Genomic DNA, 21,840 nt, shown 5'->3' on the forward strand with positions numbered 1-21,840 from the left:
ATAAGCCAATACAAGATGAGGAAATGCCTAAAAGACCTTATTTGCTGTGCTGGGATCAAGAACTTTCAGTTAACTAAGTCCAGTAAAACACATGGCTGTAAACTTTTATTTGTAGACTGTATTCTTTCATCTACATTTTTATTAGGGGCATATTGTGTCAAATATGTTTTAAGCCAAATAACTCTGTTTAAGGCATATTAAGGCTGTTCACAAGCAATTTTGGTTTGAAATATACTTCATCATGCTGTTGAAAATAAGGAACAAAAATCGCTTTACACATGACAGATTTCCAACTCAGTACTTAATAACTCAATAGCTGCAGTCATGAGAATTTTTGAATCCATAAATGGGGGAACAGGCCAGAGAAATAACCTGTTAAAGTGCCTCTGTGTGATGTGCTGGAGCCAAACCAATGATTAGGAGTTTCTGTGGCACATACTTATTATAGGCTTCATGAAAAAAAAAGAAAAAAAAAATGCATCCTTTTGAATGTCAATACTGGGATTGACAGTTTTAGTGATTTTTCAGTAAGCTCCCCCAAGTGTGCTGCACAGAACTAACCAAAATAAATCAATGCCTGAGGCTGTTTGTGTTCATAGCAGGCTTCACTTTGCTCTCCACGTGTAATCGGTTTTCATGCAAGGCCGGTCCATACAGTGCTGCCCCGAGGAGGGTCAAGATTCATGCTGGTGTCTGCTCTCAGCGCTCACCAAAAGGAGCTTATGTGCTTTGGACGTTATGCAGAGCCTATTATACAACAAAATGTTTTATTGTGACAGATGCAGGGCCCTGACTGCGTGCCCACCTCACATGACAGTGCATGCTTTGATTTAAAAACACCATGTGGTTAGCTGTACGCTCAAACAGTGTCTTTTAGTTTTGTTACTTAATGACCTGTTTTTCCCTTCAGACTCCATACTTTTGGCCGTCAAACTGCTGGGAACCTGAAAACACAGACTATGGTGAGAGACCTGTACTCCTCCTTTGTGCGTTGTGCAGTATGTACTGAAGAATAATGATTCTGACTATTTTTGTAGCGCATAAAATATTTTTGTCAATGTGTTATTACTGCTGATGTTCAAAAGATGAAACCCAGATGATGCAGAATCTGGATGGTCGATTGAAATATAAAATCCCATTTTGTTTCAGCTTGCTTGGCCCCCAGTAGGAATCAGTTATAGTGCAGTGGGTGTGCAATATCTCTGTGTGCTTCCCTTCGTATTTCTACTTTATATACAGTATCTTCAGTGTATTCCAATCTCAGTCAGTTTTGTCTGCTCAGTCATACTCTCTGACTGATGCAGACTGATTACAGTGAAGGAAATGAGGGATGTGTCTGTGTGTGTGTGTGTGTGTGTGTGTGTGTGTGTGTGTGTGTGTGTGTGCGCGCGCACCTGTTGTGCACATTTGCCTGAACATTTTAATGGTGATGCAGGGATGAGCTTTTCATTGTGAATAGTGGAGCAGAGTGGAGATAAACATTTCATAATACCAAAAATGGCTTGGATGAATAGCCACAGCCTTGCCGGTCTTTCATTTGTTGTTTTAATTGTAGGAGAGGAAAAGGGCTGATGCTCCCTGTGGGAATAATCTGCGAGCGTTAGGGGGAAGGTAGAGCATCTCAGATGTAGCAACTGATTCACGTGAATGATACCCCGTAATGAAAACAGTCTAATGGCATAATGAAGCTTCCACATAATGGTCAGTTAACAAAGGGATGAAGGGATGGCGATAGTGCAGGAAGACATCAAAAGTCAGGCGCACACAAGCACAAGCACACGCCGTAACAGACGCTCAGACACCACGCACAGTCAGTGACCTTTGTGATTTACAGGCCAGTTTAAATGTGCAGTTGAGAGGATTAAATGAGTAAACGCAGGGCCACTTAAGGCTGTTAAAACCAAGCTGAGATCCCGCTCTCCCTCTGTTACCAATCTCCCTCCCTCTCCCTCCCTCCCTCTCTCTCTCTCTCTCTCTCTCTCTCTCTCTCTCTCTCTCTCAGCTGTTTACCTCTGCAAAAGAACAATGCAAAATAAAGCGCGTCTGGAGCTTGCAGACTATGAAGCGGTAAGTAAAAGAGGTCTTTTAGTGTCAGAACTCTTCACATATCTGTTCTCAGGTTTAATCTCTTGCCTTTTTGCTCATGCTGAAACTGAGAACATTTGTTCTTCTGTTTGTCACCGCAACTTTCCTTTCACCAAAGCTATTAAATGAATCACCGGCTTAGTTGTACTCTGGGTTTTTGTTTTGGTTTTTTTGTATGGGAGCAGGGACCATTAAAGATGGTATCCAGCCATACACTGTACACATCATGCGCAGTAAACATAATCAGACCAGATCCCTCAAAAGCCTTTTCCCCCCTCCTCCATTTTTTTGTTCTTTGTTTTACTTGCAGGAGAGCTTAGCAAGGCTACAGAGAGCTTTCGCCAGGAAATGGGAGTTCATTTTTATGCAAGCAGAAGCACAAGCGAAGTAGGTTTCTATAAGAACCACACACGCATTGAGCTGTTATGAGTGAGTCCTCTTACACCCTCATTATGACACGATTAAACTTAACTTAACAACATCACAGATGAGCTGCAAACTAAACATGTGACGGAGCAAATGGTTCCTACATGTGTTGGAATGAGCTACATGTAAAAACTGCTCTGAACCCCTTTTTTTTGTCTCTCAGAGTGGACAAGAAAAGAGACAAAATTGAGAGGAAAATTCTCGACAGTCAGGAAAGAGCATTCTGGGACGTGCACAGACCAGTGGTGAGTAAAATTACTGATGCTGTCTTCGTTGTCACCTTAGCTGTTAACCGATATCATTGCTGGCATTATCAAGTACATCTTAATTGTCCCTGCAAAAGTTTTTGAAAAATCGGAGGAAAAAAAAAAAACATTTCAAGCTGACCACACTCCGCTCCACCACACACACCGCAGCAAAAGAATAATTACATAGTGTAGATATGGCAATCATTCACTCTCTCTGGGCTATTTGAATCTATTCCACACATTTCACAGGCTGTAAGGATGAATCACGCTTTGTGTCAGAGACACACAGATTTGAAAATGCATTTACAGACTCCTCATACTTTATGTAATTTATATATATGAGCATCTTGACTCCTCTGACACATGAATGACGTAAGGAGGTGAACACACTGTAACTCCCCTGGCGTGTATTCCTCTGCCACACACATGAAATGCCACATCAATAACTGTCACAACACTTCAGCTTCACTGCTGCTCTTTACCTTGTTCATACGCACTTGCTTAGCATTAGCATTTAGTTTCCCCCTGAGGTTAAAGGGTCTCCTCTGCAGCATTTCTCTGAAAGCCACTGCTCCATGCTTAATTGGAAAATAAGTTCAATTTATGCGTCCTCGGAGCAACATAATCAATATTAATTCAAATTTCACAGTGATGCTGTCAAGCTACTTAGCTTTGTTCTTGTGGAAGAGACCTAGATTAGACCACTTGTTCAATCAGCCAGAATTTGCACACTGAGACTCTGATTTCCCGCTGGTTTACTTGTTTTGCCAAAATTGGCACATTCCATGTTTCATTAACCAGCGTCTGACACATTGTCCTGAAGACTTCTAAAAATAGCATCACACCCCAACTAAGCATATTGTATTGATTAAGTGAAACTCATATGATAGTGGAGAAATTGCACCTTCATCCTACAGGGTGAAGCATAAAGTGAAATATGATTTTCTGATTTTCTCCTCGCTCATCTCGCAGCCTGGATGTGTGAATACAACAGAAGTTGACATAAAGAAGTCCTCCAGAATGAAAAATCCCCACAAAACCAGAAAGGTACAGTACAGCGTCCCACTGATGCCCCTTTCTTTTAAGGTCAGGGCTGATAACTGTAACACAGACATGAACAGACAGGCTTATTGTTCCTCACTGTGCTTGTCAGCAGCTGTAAGACTACCGCTATTGATGGTTCTATTTAGTTTTTCTGGTTTTGCGTTCGTTTCAGTCTGTGTATGGGCTGCAGAATGATATCCGTACCCACAGCCCAACTCACACCCCTGCCCCAGAGGCCAAGCAGCCCACAGAAGAAGAACTGCAGGAACAGGTTCGACCTGCAACCGAATCTCTACTTAAACACACCATTTTAATTCAATGCTAGCGTTCAAATTTGACTTTTCCATCTGTAACTTTTTGATTAAATTATGTTATGTACATGAATTAAAAGCAGCACAGAGTGCATACCTAAAGTTAAAAATCAGGCAGTTGGTAGGCAGACTTGCTTGCAACCATCACTGTCTTGTGAATACATGGAGATTGATGTATGCTGATTGTTCCCTGCTATGGTTTCAGATCACCTTTTGGCAATTGCAATTAGACAGGCATCGACTGAAAATGTCCAAAGTGGCAGAGAGGTGAGCGATGTTGTTTGTGTCTTTATTCAGTTTAGCCATCGATCTGTTTATTGAGCCTTTAAACGGCTCAACACGGTGTGGAATTAAGAGCTCCGGTGACCTTGCGGAGCTGTTGGGCCCGGACAATGCCTTCAGTGAGCGTCAGCGTTGACGATACCAGATACCGGATGGCTAAACAAAGTGTCGATTTGTCATTTCCTCCACTGAAAAGAGAGGTGCATTCAGCAAAGAGTTCTCTATCCTTGTGTCCAAACACAGGGTCAGTCCCTCTTGTCAGGCTCTACCTCTATTTCAGTTTGAAGGACTTCACTTCTCATTTATTGATTGAATCTTACAGATAGACAGCTCAGTCATAATCACTCACAGACAGATGTGATAGCTAGGTTATAATATGCGTCACATTTCCAGCAGACTGATGTCATTCATGTGGTCTCTGTTGCTCGTTCTCAAAAAACAGTTTGCTGGGCTACACAGAGCAGTACGTTGAATACGACCCCTTCCTCACGCCTCCAGATCCATCCAACCCCTGGATCTCAGATGACACCACGCTCTGGGAGCTCGAAGCCAGGTGAATACATGAGAAAAGCAATATGGATGTTTAGATGGACACTTTAGATTAGTTGATATTTATGGTTAATGCTGTAGAGTGCTTTGTTTCGCACATACTTCACCTGCATTTGTATGTGTCCTCCTCCAGTAAGGAGCCAAGCCAGCAGAGGGTAAAGAGGTGGGCTTTTGGCATCGATGAGGTCTTCAAAGACCCTGTGGGGAGAGAGCAGTTCCTCAAGTTCCTGGAGTCTGAGTTCAGCTCGGAGAATCTCAGGTACATGATAAAACACACAAAAGAACGTTGCATTGCCTGACATTCATTCCTCTGAGGCTTGATCTAACTTTAAAGCCGAAATCTGTATTTGTTACTGCATCGATATGAAGTATACTCACATGCATGGCTACAGAGTTTGACTCACACCCAAATTAATTGCTTCTCATCTGATCGTAATTGGAAATATGCTTTTTTACTGCCACACACACTCCGCAGTGAGGTAAATACATTTTTTACATCATCATAAATCTATCATTTAGATTTTATGTTAAAGACTTGGTGGAATAAAGACTCAGATGCTTTACTTTAGTAAAACAGTAATCATGCTATGGAACGGCCCCTCTCACAGTGTTACAATATGATAATTAGTATCTTATTTGATTATTATCATTAGACTGTTAAAATGTAAGCAGCATTTTAATGTTGGTCACAACAGACCTCATTTTAACTGCTATATGAATATGTATTAGGCAGTGGTGGGAGTAAGTCACGCACATGATCTAATATCCCTGTGATGGTCTTGTTCCTACAACACTGTAATTATTTTGCTCAAGGACCGTCATTGCAACTGACCAGTTACACAGAAATACACACATGGGAGACATTAGCCTTTCTGACTCGTGGTTAACATTGTGACAAGTCTATTTTAAGCCAAACTATGATCTTTACATAAACCTAACCAAGTAGTTTGTTGCCTAAACCTAAGCAAACTACAACAGAAACTGAAAATAAAGAACATAAGCTGAAAATAATGAGTGTACCAAGTCTAAAAATAATAAGTCCAAGCTCCACATGGAATACAAACCTCCCAGGTCTCCCAGGTCAAAGTCCTGTGTTTGACTCCTTGCAGCAACATTAATCATGTCAAATCAACAGCAACGGTTCTGATGATCTCCACCAGTTTCCACATTTCAATTGCTTTAAAAACAGTGGACATTCAAAGCTCAGTTTCATTTTAAGTATTAAAGAAAATTGCTGCAGCCTGCTTACACCTTATAAATCTTACTGATATTCATGTACGTACTGAACCAATGTGTGTTCCCATGCTACACAGTGATATAATGACCCTTCATTTATAGTTTTATTGCTGCTAACGGGAAGCCATTGCATATCGTTTCTAATACGACAGTGACCATTATGCATTAAAAACATACGCTAGTCTCCAGTGAATAGGTTTTTACCACAGCTGTAACAACACTGATTGTTACATAGCGGCACGTGATTCAATTTAATAATGTATTAAAGAGGCACTTAAAGCAGCAGAGAAAGGCACAGTGGCACGTCATGAGAAGACTAAACTATACCTGTAACCATTTAGTCATGAGCACGCAGCTGTTAGCTAGTAACGTGCCTGCATAGGTTGTGGATGAAGTTGGATGTCCTTGCACAACGCTGTCCTCTTCTTGCCACTGTCATCTAATCTCCCACCATGATAGCTGCCATCTGCATTGGCCTCTGCATCCTAGTTGAGTGCCAGGTTTTGCACACAGTGCGCTAGAAATCACCCAATCATGTTTCAGAAATAAAACCTCTCAATATCTGGATAAATGCAAAGATTTAATGAAAAAAATCAGATCCTCTCAAGTCATCTGTCTCAGTCGAGTCGAGTCTTTTATCAATGTTAGTCAAGCAAGTCTCAAGTCCTCAAATTGGCGACTCGATTCTGATTCCAGTTAAGTCCCCCACCTCTGGTATTTGGTAATTTAAGCAACCTAGCAACTGCAGCTGTGAAATAAACATAGTGAAAAGTACATTTGCCTTTAAAATGTAGAGAAGTAAAAGTATAAAGCAGCATGAGGTGGAAATGCTCAGGTCAAGTACCTCAAAAATAAGTACTCTCCACCACTGCCTGCAATCAGTGTAGCAGTGAAGATAGCCGGATCCAGTCATGTGTTTTGATTTGGTTTATGGCCTGTGCCTGTAACCACAGATGCCACATGTCTAATCTCACCCCTCACTGGCGTCTAAACCTTTAGAAACTGTAACCTCAACCACAAACCGAGCCTTAAGCCAAAAATAAATGGTTAACTTTTGTGGGACCAGCTTTTTGTTCCCACATGGGTCCCCACAGTGTGACTGTGTGAACAGATATTTGTTGCCTCTACGTGATTAATACAAGCACACACACACACACCTACACGCAAACACACACACACACACACACACACACACACACACACACACACACACACACACAAATGCATGCTTGAGAGACTGTGGAGGATTTAACTCACACTTGACTCAGACACTCAGATGAAATGTTCACAAACACTATATGAAACACTCACAGAAACATACAGTTTGTTCATTGCAGGACTCCCGCTGTACATACTCATATGATCATATTGGAATAACTGAGCATTAGTTTTCTGTTTTCTCTCATGATCAATAACACCTCACTGGAATTAGTTTTTACTGCACAAATGCTCACATAATGGTTGGTACATTTCCAACTCAACTGTAGCTGTGGCTAGAATAACACAGGTGGGCAAGACTGTGATGCTAATCGGTTTATTCATGGCAACAGAGCTGAGTATCAAAGGTGCATGCTAACAGCTCAATATGAATAGAGTAACCACTGTGCAGGATAGCTCCTCCGCTGCCTCTGATGGTGCATTCCTGTGTTTTTTCTGCCCAGAGCTAATCATGTGGTCAGTTTGATTACATTATAATTTAATATCTCAGTCAGTTGAGCATCATTTTAACTCTCCTGTAATTGAACAGATGTAGCATTAACAAAAACACATGCTGCTATTCACGGCCTTTGTAAAATTAAACTTGTGGCATAGAGCTGTAACTGTCCGCTATTTAAAATCACATTGAAATTAAGACATTACTTCACATCGAAAGTCTTCCTGTTGCAGTTACTGCTACACATTTCTTTATTTTCTATATTAATCCAGAAACATAAGATGTAACAGTTAAACATTGACAGAGACTATTTTTCCGCAGAAAAGGTACTTTTACTTTTGATGCTTTAAGTACATTTTGTAGGTAATACTTTGAGACTTTCACTTGAGTAAGGTTTCGAATGCATGGCTTTTACTTGTAGTGGAGTCCTTTTACTAAAGGATCTGAATACTTCTTCCACCACTGTGAATGTCTCTTTCACATACCAACTGTCAGTGGACAATATCCAAGAATGCTATCATTATGGATTACCATTGCTAATGATTATGCCATCATCTGTTATACATAGCTCATTTGTTGCTGTGCCACTTGTAGCTTGTGGTCCAGAGCTACTGTATTAACCAGCTACTATCTGTCTGCTACCTTTGGGCTGTAGGTTCTGGCTAGCGGTCCAGGAACTAAAGAAGCGCCCCATCAGAGAAGTTCCAACTCGAGTTCAAGAGATCTGGCAGGAGTTTCTGGCCCCCGGAGCGCCCAGTGCCATCAATGTGGACTCCAAGAGCTACGACAAAACCACCCAGAATGTCAAAGATCCCGGACGCTACGCCTTTGAGGATGCACAGGTGCAAATGATGCAAACACATTAAATCACATCAATGGCTTATTTCTGTAGTGGTTTATGTACAGTTTTACACTGTGATCTGAAACTGCATGGTGCAACTGATGTATGAATCACAGGTCTGTTTTGGTGCAAAATGAAATATTGCATTGTATAATTTCTTTATTTTCACGTTATGTGCTTCTACAACAGGAACACATCTACAAGTTGATGAAGAGTGATTCATACAGCCGTTTCATCCGTTCCAGTGCCTACCAGGAGTTATTACAGGCCAAGAAGAAGGTAAAAAACACATAGCCTGACTCAAAACACTGGATAAATGTTTTAGTTTGAAACTCAGGTGAGATGCAGGGAAGACATTGTATACTTATGTCTTTGTAGCACCGACTCTTTAGTCTTGGTGATGCTGAAACCTGCCTTCCACCACAGTCACGCCTTGTCAAAGTCTATTAAATCACACTTTAAGCCCATTCCCAGTAATCTGTTTACATAGAAAACATGCATGGAAATTTAGTTGCAGTTGCACACACCTGTAGTGACATAAATTCTGCTACGAGGGCAGAGTTGACATAGTTCTGTTCACTGAGATATTTTTGACCACTAAGGGGCAGAAAATCCTAGTAGATTTAGGACAACAAGGGCACGCCAGTGGAGATGTGTTTCTGTTCCACTAACTCCTAAACGAAAGCTAATCTGTCTTGAGCTGCAGAGTTGGGGTGAGTTAGTGCACTGCTTTTCTCCCCAGTGGATTTGGCACATTAAGCAACTCCTTGACATTATGCATGCAGTCATTTGTTTCAATTTAGAGAATATCATGTAATGCAGGTTCGAGCATATGTCTGCTACAAAGATGGGCTGTATCTGAAATAGTTGGAAGTTGATGGAAGTAGATGGAGTTGCTTAAAGGTGCAGTCCAGGTCAAACCAAAGAACATGTCAAACAAAATGGCACCCACACGCCACTGAGGGGCAGAGAGAGTGAATACAGCGGTTCAATAGAGTCTGCTTCAGGTGTGGAGGATGGAGAAGCTGATCAGGACTCCTGCCGGGCTTGTAGAAACCATTATGAACAGCAGAGACCAGAGGCTGTCATAACATGATGGATAATTCAGAATTATACAGGTGTATTTATGTGCCTGAAACCTGCTTTGTCTCATACCGCCTACACTTTCTCTACCCGTCAGTCTGGCAAAGAAGATTTCAGTATTACAGTCAGGGTTTCTTGATAAAATATCATGTGAATGCAGCACATTGGAAGTGACTATGGAAGTGATAATGATGGCAGGGAACTCATTCTTTATTCAGAGGTTCAGCTCTTGTCTATCTGGCTCGCAAACCGTTATTCTCTACATATTAAGATTTATATATAACCCCCTGAATCCCCTACACGGTAACAATACTTCACTTAACGTGTCCTTTTTTTTTTATCCCTACAGAAAAGTAAGAATTTGTTCTGAAGACTCTTGCTTCCAGGTAACCAGCCCCAGTGTTACATTTACATTCAGCTCAATACTTAAATATGAAGTACGTGTGGTACAAAATGTCCAATTCCAGCACCGCGCCCATGGCTGCTCACATTGTTACTAAACCAAATAAATGCATTTATTCTCTTACATTCCCACTTAATGACCTCATTCTCTTTTCCAACTTCCTTTCTCTTCTCCAGTGGAAACCACTAGCATCCAAGAGGCTGACCAGTCGTGTGCCATCATGCTAAAATCAATGCCATCCCTCTCTCTTGGACATGGAGAAGAGGACCATCTCATCTCTTCGTCATCATTGTCTGTCCATCCGCTCTTGGCTCAGCCGGGCAATGAGCTGGACCGTCTGTTCGTCTGTTGTCCACCGGATGTTGCATGTCCATGGAGAGGATGTCCCTTCTTCTCTCTCCTCTTACAGTACCTGATATATTTCCAGTATTCTCAGAAAGGAGGCACTGCTGGACTTGTGAGGACACTGACAGACTGGCGAGATGAAAAACATCAAATCCGGTGCTCCGGTTCTTTCCATCGAAACTGCTGGATTGGCGCCCCCTCTCTCACTTCCAGCTGAAACAAATGATGTCAGAGAGAAAAAAAAGAAAAAAAAGAAAAAAAACATAGAAAAAATCTAGAAAATGACAACTTAAACTGATCTAACCAGTGTCATCGCTTTACATGATCTGAGGTCACAGATACTTTGTCACACTATGGGAAGTGTTGTGCAGAATGAATATACTATATATATATACATATATATATACATATATATTATGATTATTATTATGATTATTTATTGTGCATTTATTTTGCTTTGCATTATTTAATTTCACTATAATAATTAGCACATATGGTTTTCATTGCACTTGTAAAGTCACATTCAGAATTACAAAAATGCTGTCTCCTGTCTTATGTAGAACATAATTCTTTGTTATTCTCTCCTGCATTTATTTTTATACCATATTTAAAGACACTTTTACTTACTTGTATTATTAAAGTTGGCCCTCTATCTGTTCTTATGGCCTGGGCTTGGATTTTTATTTTACTTTTCAAACCCACAATGAACCTTTCTAGCAGTGAAGACGTAGCATAGCACTCATTCTGCGGCTTAAAAGAATCCACTAACAGTGCTGGAGCAATGCACTTTTGATTTTTACCACTAGATGGTGTTAAATTATTTCCTATAGCAGAGATCTGCCTCTTTTCAACAACCAGCTCCTCCTCAACACAGGTCAGCAAAATGCACCACTGTACTCTGCAGACAAATGAAGTTTTGTCATGCGAAAGTGTCATCATTCTCTGGTGTGCTGAAGGGGTTATTGTTCAGACTGTACCCGTCTGAGGTTTTTCAGGGTCTGTTGATGTTTCAGCTCTTTGATGGCAGAAGTCACAGTCAGTGTTTTCAGTCTCTGTGCCCAGTGGTCAGCTTAGCAAGAGCCACAAAACAGACAAACATTATTGTCTCAGTTGCATCGAGGAATGTGAATTGTGGCCTTTTTCAAAGCGTCCTTTCAGTGTGTCTGGGTACAATACATACAATGATTTATGGATCGGAGATTAAGGGGTTGTAATGTGATGTGGTCACAGTACCAATCAGAGAGGATAATTTAGGGGTTTTGTAGATGATCGTTGTTTCTTCACAATTTTGTCCTGTATTGTCCGTGGTGGCAAAATATCATCCACTTCCTAAAACTGTAAATGTAAATGTCAAACACGGGAGAACAGGCAGAGAAAACTTACAATAGAAAAAGGACGACAAAGGAAAAGCTGTCATTTGGAGAGGTTTGGTGAGTGGGCATTACAAAAAGAGATATCAAAGAAAAATATCAATGGGCAGAGAGAGAGGCAGACACAGGGTGAGACAGACTTAAAAATGAAAGAAGTGAAGCTTGGTTTGATTCACACAATGACCAGGGCCAATAGGATAAACCCTCCCAGTCTTGAGGAGGGAAGGGGGTGGTGGGGATTCAAACTAAGGCAGGCTTTAGAGTGAGTCAAACACTCTCAAAGACAGACTGCAGACAGTCTCCGCAGCACTAAGATACGGGCTTACTGTGACTGAAACGTGGAGCTTCTGTCTTAAACCTAAAAAAACAACAAGACTAAGAAGAGAAACTGAGACTGGGAGAGGAAGTAAGAAAGAGATACGACTGGTCCAGGAAGATGGGAAACTGACCGCGTCCAAGACTTTGAATCTTTAGTCGAGGGGGGGAAGAGGAGCAAGGACAAGCCTGAGGATACTACAGATTATGTTGCCATGGAAACCAAAACCTGGAAGCGGACGCAAGGACCACTAAAGGTGGACAAGCTCCCTTGACTGCATCCTCAACACGTTACTGTCCCGCTGCGCACCGTGGTGAGAGGTACATAAACCATGCTTTATGCTTCACTGCGATAACACCTACTTAACACGTTAGCACTTCACTTAAGAGCCCAGTCAGCAGTTTGACCAGCTTTACTTTCTGAGGATGTTTTAAATTGTCAGCTACCACAACAAACAGTATGCGCCTGTTCAAAATGAATGTCATTTCATACGAGAGAGTTCTTGGTGTAAGGTGATACAGGTGATAAAACAGCCCACCTGACTGGCAGAATATTTATGCTAAATAATGTGAGAATACAGTGACAAATGCTTTGAAGAAGCAGAAACAGTGATTATATATGTGAAAGTACCACGTGCCAATTGGATTCACAGAGAAAAGTGAGTGCTGGCTCGATATATCCCACGTGAACAAAAAAAAGTGGGCCGGAGGAGACTGAGATAGTGAGACTTAGTGACTCAGTGAGTCTTAGAATGACTAAGCACAGAACCATGTAATTCGACCAGCAGTTGTTGTTCTGCTATTCAGTACTTCTACCACCGGTGAGGGTTTGATTCCCACTGGGGCCACCCATAGCAAAAATATATACCTTCAAGGTACTGTAAGGTGTTCTGGATAAAAGCGTCGACTAAATGACTATAATTAGCGACTGGAGGTTCCAGGGAATTAGTGTTGTGAGTGAGAGAATTAGTGAGTGATGACAGTATGTTGTACTGCACATCTTGGTGAGATTAAGAGGCAGCTCAGTTCTGCCAGTGAATATGAAAAAGACAGAATGACAGATAATGGTGTTAATGAACATGATGAACTTGTATTCTGTGTGTACAAAATAATTCTATTCTTTTTCTATTCATGTGTACAGGTGTATGTCCTGGTGTGCGTGTCTGTTCACTATTGTATCCTGAGTGTATTTGTGTGTAGTCGTGTGTGTACTGAGGTGTATCCAAGCTGGTGTGTGAACATATGTGTGAGTGTGAGTGCGTGTGTGTGTGCGCGTGTGTGTGTGCTCCTGCAGTATGCGTGCTGTGAATGGTAGGGAGTTTGCCTTCTGATCCTTCTTACAGCTCTGGTGACTGCACCACCTTGTACAGTCCGCTCTGATGTCAAATAGGATTTAGCAGCACACAGACAAATTACAGTTTCTTTAGCAATAGTTTACACTTCATTGTAAGCCTCTAAAGATAGTAAAACTGGTATTTGATAGAAGCCGTAACAACGATCTTAACACGTGAAGATTACACATGAACAGGTTGGAAGAAAACAGCAAGGAAAGCGTGTTAAAATGTTAAAGTAATGCTGCATTTTGGTCATTGTTGGCAATTTGTTTCTGTTAGAATCAACCTTTTTCTAAATCAACTGAACATTGGCCTCGCTCGTGAGCAAAATATGGTTTAAAAGAACTACTTTTAAACCCCTTTACACGCAGTGGCCTGTCTGTGTGCCAGTCACTGCAAGCTCATGCTGTGCAGCCAAACATTGCTGAAACCCACAAAGCTTTAATTCATATTTTAGTGGACACCCTAAAGTTTCCACCAAATATATCTAAAATGATGGTTAAGACATGAAGACTGTTTCTATTTGATGGAATGGTGAAGCTTTAAAACACATCTTGGGCTCAGATACTTCACTCATAAAAATCATGTAACGTCAATAAAGATCTGGAAGAAGCTGATACAGAGTATACATGTGATACTATAAAACAGTGTGAAATAAGGCTGTTTTAGCAACTGTGAAGCTACTTAAGGGGAAAACTCTATGTTAAGGGATTAAACAAACAAATTCCTTTCTAAGTGCAAATGGAAGGTGGTGTTAATCACCACAGCTAAGTAGTGCCATCCTGATCTGAAATGAGAAACGCTGTACTATCATAGCATCTCTAATTGCCCCTCATCCGCCACCAAAGCACTTAATGTCGCTGAGGCGAAGGAGTTGCCTTACATTCTTGCCAGCACTTAGCTTGGAAAGCATTATATATGGGCTGCTAGTCATTATCAAGATGGATTGTGGTGACAAATGGCTGCCCAAACTGCCTAAAGCAGCCTCCTGGCAATGTTGGCATTAGACACATTTACACAGAAAAGCCCCCAAAAGGACAACCCCCCACACCCCCCCCTCCACCCCAACTGTTAATGAGCCAACAGCCCGGCGTAGTTTGGGAAAATAGAATCCGCAAATGCAGATAATGACATGGTTCCTCTTTGTGTAATTGGCTCCAAGTGAAAACATTTCATTTACCTCTCTTTCCCTCTCTCTTTATATCCTGTGTATGTGTGTTTGGGTCTGTGTATGTGTGTGTGGTCACGTATGAGTGTGTGTGTGTGTGTGTGTGTGTGTGTGTGTGCGTGTGTGATTGAGGTTTGAGCTGCACGGTGAATTAAATGCAGTTCTACTGTAATTAACTGCACTTACCAGTCTGTGTGTGAGACTTTCTGACGCACCAATAATTGAGGCATCAGGTTTTGTTTGTTTTAACCTGCCTTTGAAGACATGCTGGGAAGATGTTTCACATGGTTTAGTGGAAGTACATCTGTGTGTACAAATTTGAGAGTCTTGAAAAGGTTCTTTTTTCCAATTATTTAACAACTGAATATAGGAAATATTAACATATTTAGCAAGGAGACTTGATTTTCATGGCTAATTATGTTTTTCATTTCACTTTGAGATTTAAAAAAAAAAAAAAAAAAAAAGACCCATTGTTATCCAGACAGGAAACATTACCATGGTATTATAATGCCATTCTGAAAAACAAAACATAACAAGTTCCCACTGATGATAATAGCTGTTTTCAAAAAGGCTTGTGTGTAGCTCAGCAGTCTCTCTGGTATTTGTTTCTGGTATTTGTAATTTCATTAGAGGTCTGAATTTTGGAACCAAGGTCTGCCACAGTTCAGTGAAGCATGTCCCCCAAAGTCTTTGCGGTTCTTGTAAAACATAAAGCTGTGTTTGTGGACAATATTAGCGTTGAGCAGACAGAGAGGTCCGGTTCAGTTCTGTCTCAGCATTATCACACAAAACCACAGTCTCCTTCCGTCTCCAGGACTCTGTGATGATTAGAGCTGTGCGTCAAGGAGAGACAGACAGATGGAGTGACAGAGAGATACAGATGGGGAGAGAAAGACGTAGAGACAAGCAGCTTGTGGAGAGACATACGGTGGTGGGAGGAGGGCATATACTGTGCATGAAGCCCAAGTGGTGTTGGTTTTGGTTCCCAGTAGGTCACCAGTTCAAAACCCCATTCCTTCTATCTCCCAGCCCCAACCGCTAACCGCCCACCCATCCACCTCAGCGCTCCCCCTAAAGCCCCTGAATCCCTGCCCCAAAACCGCAATTTGTCCCGCAGCAGAGATTGATGAGGATAGCTTAGCAGGGCCGGCACTATCATACTTAGGCCGAGTTTTAGGGTGGAGAGGGAGCGCGGCTGCTGACTGCCATCCGTCATGCCCTGTGTACACAGTCGGTCAGGTCATCCCTCAAAAGTCCCTGGGGCTTTGCAGGCTGTAGCTCACCGGAGTCACAGGATGCCTCTTTAAGCGAAGGATAGCAGGAGAACAGTGATACAGAGAACAAGAGGCTGCACACAGAAGCAGAGCCTGTTCCTCCTACCAGGAGTTCATGCACTTAAATACACAGTCAGCAGGAATGAGACAGAGCAGCCAAAGACAAATGAGATGGTGTTGTACATGGAAGGTAGATCACTGGAAGATGGAGTGAGGTCGTGACTCCCTGATGCTGTAGGTGGTGGAAGGGCCCAGCGGGAGTCTTCGGTTTAGTTATTCTAACCTTATGATGGGTGTGTGTGGGCGTGTGTGCTGGCTTTTGTGTGTATGCAAAAACGTGTCTAGAGAAGAAGCACAGATCTGAGAGGCGGTTTCTGCCCTGAAGAAGATATTTCAGGAGTTCTGTTTGGCAAAAAAATGATGACGATCTCAATGAAAATTGACTTTGTCCGCTGGATATCCATAGGTGAAAAATACCATGTGTCAAACATAGGCTTGGCTGTGGGTGTAGAGCATTTAAATCTGCTTTCTTGTCAGACGGTCGAAAAATACTTCATTTCTCCGCAGGTTTGATCTCCAAATGAAGAAAACAAAAAACAGAATGAAGAGATCAAATTTGCACAAGAAAGCGTTTTCTGTTCCAACTCCAAGATCTATGGATGTCTTTTAGAAAAAGCCAGGTTAGAATTCATACAACACCTCTGCTCGATGGACAAACAGCTGCTGCGTAGCTTAAGGCAAGCGCTGCCGCGACAGTGATATACAGATTCGAGTCGTCGTGCAGCTCGGACACAGCTGCCACGACCTCGGGGTCAAGGGCAGAAAAAAGGAGACAAAAAACAGAGTGGATTATGATAAAGTAATTTGTTCCATGTCAGAGTGCGTTGCTGGTCCAGGAAAGGAAGAAAGAGAACATACAAATTTGCACAGCAAAGAAGAGTCTGTGAATAGGAGCAGCCAATGGCCTTGAGGCAGTTTGGTTCTCTGTCAGAATTTCGGACTTGATGTCATGCAACGCTTGTCAAGAGCAACATCTGCTGAAAAGATGCTTGAGTGATGGTCAAAAATGTGCTGGCGCAAACACTGACAGCATGCACACGGACAGATACTCCATCCTGAGAAGCGGAGAAATAATTTCTCCCGATCATGCTCTCTTTCTGGTGCTAGAATGATGCAAGGGACACTATGGTTACTATAGACACTATGGGTCATTCTCAGTTCACTTTGCTCCATAGTATATCACCAAAGAGTAGAAGAGTGGACTCCCAAAGGGTACTGCAGAGTTCCCCAACTCTTCTCCTAATAACATGCAGATGGGCCTCTCTAATGCCTGTTTACATATCTGCGGCATAGTTCATGACTAAAGTAAGCAAAGCCCTAATTATTTTACCCGGCGACGGGACCAATAAAATCAACTTCCCCTTCTCGTTATGGGTGTTTAAGTGTATCCTTTGATGGCAGGGCTTTGTTTATTTTTGGAAGAGTTGCGTAGCCGAGAGGAAAGCAAATAGAAGTAATGACACAGGGATGCTGACAAATGGGGGCCCTGGTGATGGATTCATTTCCTCAATGATGCCTGGAAGGCTAGGCTGCGAAGGTGGTTCAACATGAACGCACATTCACACAATTGGCAATATTAATATCATATTAGCAATTGTATGACTGTCATGTATCATCATGGACTGCCTGAAGTAGTGTTACAACAGTTAATAATTCTGCGATGCTGTCATGTGACAACATGTGTTACTCCTCAGAAACCATCTCTTCTCTCTTCTCTTTAATGCACTGTAACGTGTCTCTCTCTCTTTTTGCAGAATGCTGTGGAGAATAACTATCCCGGTCATACTGGCTGGGGTGCTCTGCATCACCGCAGAGACCAAGAAGCCCCGTCCCCAGGGATCCATCCCATCCCCACACAAGAGCAAAGGGAACCTGTCCTCAGAACGTCACCACCGGCTATTGCAGCAGAAACCAGAGGTGCTGTCGTCCAGCCGGGAGGCCTTGGTGGTGACAGAGCGCCGCTACCTCCGCAGAGACTGGTGCAAGACCCAACCCCTCCGTCAGACTATCAGTGAGGAGGGTTGCCGCAGCCGCACTGTGGTCAATCGTTTCTGCTACGGCCAGTGTAACTCCTTCTACATCCCCCGCCATATGGGCCCCAGCTCGAGTCAGGGCCAGAACCGAGGCCAAGCCTCAGGCTCTGGAAGGAAAAGCCACAACAAGGCCCAGGAGCCATTCCAGTCCTGCTCCTTCTGCAGGCCACACCGCATCACACAGCTCACAGTGCAGCTAGACTGCCCAGACCTGCAGCCGCCTTTCAGACACCGTAAGGTGCAGAGGGTCAAACAGTGTCGCTGCATGTCTGTGGATGTGGGTGGTCATGGGAAACTGTGAAGGACTGAAAAGGTCTTTGAACTGACATCACATGAGTTTTGTCAAAGGCAGAAACTGACAAACTTCGCCAAACAAGGACTGGCACCAAGCTGAACTATTCTGCATCATGTGGTACAAATAATGGCTTTTCCCACAATAACATGACATGAAACATGGAAGTGGTATTATTCAAAGGCACAACATTGATATAATGAGACTAGCAGCCATGTTGGCAAGCTGATGCTGTTGAGACTGATTCAAGTGGCTGTGCAGAGACACCGAGGACGAAGCAGCCAATGTTCAACATTAAACAAGTTTTTCCTCCTTCATATCTACCTGGCTATTTGTCATTAGCTTCCTTTGTGATAAAGGAGTTAAGAAAAATGCCTCAAAACATCATTAACACTGCTGATAATGCAGTCTCTTAAAGAAAAACTGTAGAAGTGTGACCCCTTTAAAAAGTTTCCCCGACACTAATTACACAGTTTTCAAGCAATGTTTTTACCTGTAGATGTTAACAATGTTTTACAAGTGTTTGATCTGTTATCCTGTATCTTTTCCTTAACGTCTGTGATGTCCCAAATGATACACGAGTTGATTTCAAGGAAAAGATTTCAAGGAACAGGAAACTACACAGCGAAGACCAGTGCCATCCACCTGTTTGGACACAAGCCTGGCTGTATACTGTACATGCCACAAATATACTAGCCAGTAGGAAAAACATATTGAAGCATGTGTAATGGAGGTGCAATTCAATATATACAGTATATATATTTTATGTATGTGTGTATGTATGTATGTGAAAAGTATATTAAATCTATTTCATATAAAACAGCAGTGGTGTTTGGAGTGCATGTAGTTCTGTACCACCGCAAAACACAGACAGATGATAAACAGAAAACAATCAGCAACTGCAGAATTTCTATTCAAAATTTATGTAATTTCATTTATTCAATAAATAGATTTTTTCATGGTCAAGGGTCAATCAAAACATGTTGTTGGTATTGCACATGAACGTCACGTCAAACGATCCTATTGCTCCATTAACACATGGGAGTTCACACACTCGCACATATTAGGAAAGGCAAAACTAAGTGCATAGGATTCTGCTTAAAATGTAAAGGACGCTGACGACACGGCTGAATAAAACAAACGCAGGTCTGGATCAGAGCACGCCATGGCTTTTTTGGGATGAAAAAAACCTATGAAACCACAACAGAGAAGTGCTGTATGTAAAACACATGTAGAATTATAACGAGGTGCTGAGACACATTTGATGAAGCTATGAAGGGAAGTTAATCTGTCATGTTTCAGCTGGGAAAAAAAAAAAAAAAAAGATTTTCCTGTTTACGTGTAACATTTAATGACATGATATGTCTCAGAAATAAGCTCAGTCCGACAGCACTCGTTTGACCTCCCCGCTGTGCGATAAGGCACTTTCTGTCTGGCAGGCGATCCAAACCTACCGTATAGAAACGTTATAAAATTCTGTGCTTTTCACCATTAAGGAAGATATAAAGAGGAAGTGTTCATGCCTTCCTGGTAAACTAGGCTTGGGAATTACATTAAAAAACAGAAATAGGCTACATATGGCTTATAAAATACTGAGAAAACTCAAATATAGTGTTGCTACACATCTCAGACTCCAGTGAGCATTTTCTGGCAAATGACTCAACTTCATTTAATCATCTCGGCTTAAGGACGTCTTTTAGTAGCCATATTTCATTTAATTATGCGAGTGCTATCAAAGGGTGGCTGAGAATGTAATTTTTCATGCCACTTTTAAACAATATAATATCTACATACTGTTATATCCACTTTGAACCAACTCACAATAAACAACAGGTCTAAATCAATTGAAAACAAGTACTGGAAGCAAATAAATGTTGTAAAAATGACTGATGAGTCATTGTCAGATTGTACAAACAGTGCTTGTGCAATAGGCTTGGTGATGATAATTTTCCATTCTCTGCTTCAGATCTTCTGACCCAGCTTTGCTTTCTGTGGGATAAAAAATGGGTCGGAGTTATTTCCAGCTGGCAGCACCGGCACTCATCTAGATAGGTTACTGTAGGAGCCAGACGTGCTGTTTCTGACAAGTGTTTGTAAGGAACAGAGTCTTAACACATAAAAGCGCAGATGAGACCATACAGAAAGTGTGGTAAGAAGCGTAAAGACGTACGATTCCAGTTGCATGTTTGGGTTTCACGTTGTAGGAAGCCTTCTCCCTGGCCTGTTTGAAGCACTCTTCAGCCATTTTGACCCTGAGAAAAAGACCGTTAACCATCAGTCAACCTATGGAGATACACTCATTCACACTGTTGAAATTCACCATAAAAAAAAAAAAAAAAGAAAGACAAAAATTCCAGCTTGGACCCTCCAGACTATGGTCATGTGTTATGTGGACACAGTGATCTCGGTTTGTCAATGTGCCAGTCCTCCTACTTTGAAATGACTCACTGGAGTTTACTACTGCATGGAGAGAGCCAGCGGTGTCGCTACTCATTTGTGCTTTAAAAAGACAAATGATCAGCATGTTGGCGTTGAATGAGTTACAAAGTTTACACCAACAGACATGCATCCTGCCTCTACTCATGAAATGGGTACATGTCCAAGCAGAGAAAGCAAGGATCAATATCTATAGTTCCACTGCAGTCTGAAAGGAAAAGCAGCAGAGAGAGAACTGGGATGTTTGCCGATGGCAAAGGGCAAAGAGTTAATGCTTTCAAATTTGCTTTTATTCTTTCCTACTGAACAAGCAAAGCTTGTGACATTTCGCTTCTCTTGCAAATACATATCACAATTCAATCTTCATTTGGCATAATGGACCAATTTGCTTTTTGTTGACATATGCAGCAGTATCTTTATATTCATCAAACCACTGGAAGCTAACTGGATGCTGCATGTGTTCCTTTCATTACTGGGGTGAGGACAAAGATTTGGGTCATTTAACCTCTTTTTCCTTCATGAATTTGAATGAATCTGATAGGATCTTCAGTGAACACAAGATGTACTGCAAGTTATTAATGGTTTGGGAACTTATGCTTGGGGAAAATTCTAAATGTAGGAACATTGGTGTATCTGTAATGACATTTTGAAGGTCAGAGAGTTGTGCGCCCTTCCCAAAGACACAAAGAACTGAATGAAAAGACCCTGATATCTCAGCAGGATTTGACTTTAGGACAATAGGTTCAAGTAGAAGACGGTATCTGTTGCAAGTGTAATGTCACATTCTGAAACAGGAAACCAGTCTTCCCATCATATTCTCACCGTTCCTGTAACATCAGCTTATTCTGCTTCTTCCACTGGTCTTTGAAATCGGTGGAAAACTCATGCCAAATGGAGAACAAAGTGTTGGGAGAGACCTCTTTCTCGCCCGCCTTGGGTTTAACTGAGAAGGACACGCTCAACTCCAAGAAGCTGAGGACAGAGAAGAAAAACATCACTTCGAGACCAAACTGTTACAACACGAGATTTCAGAAACCTTCAGCGACTGTTG

General features: G+C 41.9%; 3 protein-coding genes across 5 annotated transcripts in view; 2 read left to right on the plus strand and 1 right to left on the minus strand.

Moving 5' to 3' along the window:
- Positions 1-10,743, plus strand: part of rgs7a (regulator of G protein signaling 7a) — a 50,947-nt gene extending 40,204 nt beyond the window's left edge. For all 3 annotated transcript variants that reach the window (XM_076742827.1, XM_076742828.1, XM_076742829.1), the window contains 13 exons: positions 911-962; positions 2,003-2,067; positions 2,396-2,472; positions 2,675-2,756; positions 3,732-3,806; positions 3,976-4,074; positions 4,320-4,381; positions 4,839-4,949; positions 5,079-5,204; positions 8,491-8,677; positions 8,866-8,955; positions 10,109-10,145; positions 10,339-10,743. In XM_076742827.1, the coding sequence (XP_076598942.1) occupies positions 911-962; positions 2,003-2,067; positions 2,396-2,472; positions 2,675-2,756; positions 3,732-3,806; positions 3,976-4,074; positions 4,320-4,381; positions 4,839-4,949; positions 5,079-5,204; positions 8,491-8,677; positions 8,866-8,955; positions 10,109-10,129 (1,047 nt within the window). In that variant the 3' untranslated portion in view covers positions 10,130-10,145; positions 10,339-10,743. The remainder of the gene's footprint in view (positions 1-910; positions 963-2,002; positions 2,068-2,395; positions 2,473-2,674; positions 2,757-3,731; positions 3,807-3,975; positions 4,075-4,319; positions 4,382-4,838; positions 4,950-5,078; positions 5,205-8,490; positions 8,678-8,865; positions 8,956-10,108; positions 10,146-10,338) is intronic.
- A 1,132-nt stretch (positions 10,744-11,875) lies between these two features.
- LOC143328482 (gremlin-2-like) lies at positions 11,876-19,224 on the plus strand. The gene is made up of 2 exons (XM_076743639.1): positions 11,876-12,513; positions 17,783-19,224. The coding sequence occupies exon 2, from the start codon at positions 17,784-17,786 to the stop codon at positions 18,360-18,362; it is 579 nt and encodes a 192-aa protein (XP_076599754.1). The 5' UTR covers positions 11,876-12,513; position 17,783; the 3' UTR covers positions 18,363-19,224.
- Positions 19,225-19,242: 18 nt separating this feature from the next.
- The window catches only part of fmn2a (formin 2a), a 38,047-nt gene continuing 35,449 nt past the window's right edge, over positions 19,243-21,840 (minus strand). The window contains exons 15-17 of the mRNA XM_076743632.1: positions 21,612-21,761; positions 20,524-20,605; positions 19,243-20,342 (exon numbers count right to left, since the gene is read on the minus strand). Coding sequence (XP_076599747.1) covers positions 20,316-20,342; positions 20,524-20,605; positions 21,612-21,761 — 259 coding nt within the window. The 3' untranslated portion in view covers positions 19,243-20,315. The remainder of the gene's footprint in view (positions 20,343-20,523; positions 20,606-21,611; positions 21,762-21,840) is intronic.

The sequence above is a fragment of the Chaetodon auriga genome, chromosome 11 (assembly GCF_051107435.1).
Source record: "Chaetodon auriga isolate fChaAug3 chromosome 11, fChaAug3.hap1, whole genome shotgun sequence".
Lineage (NCBI taxonomy): Eukaryota > Metazoa > Chordata > Actinopteri > Chaetodontiformes > Chaetodontidae > Chaetodon > Chaetodon auriga.

Excerpts from the sequence above, each read along its gene's own strand:
- LOC143328482 (XM_076743639.1), top strand. The coding sequence starts at position 17,784 with ATGCTGTGGAGAATAACTATCCCGGTCATACTGGCTGGGGTGCTCTGC.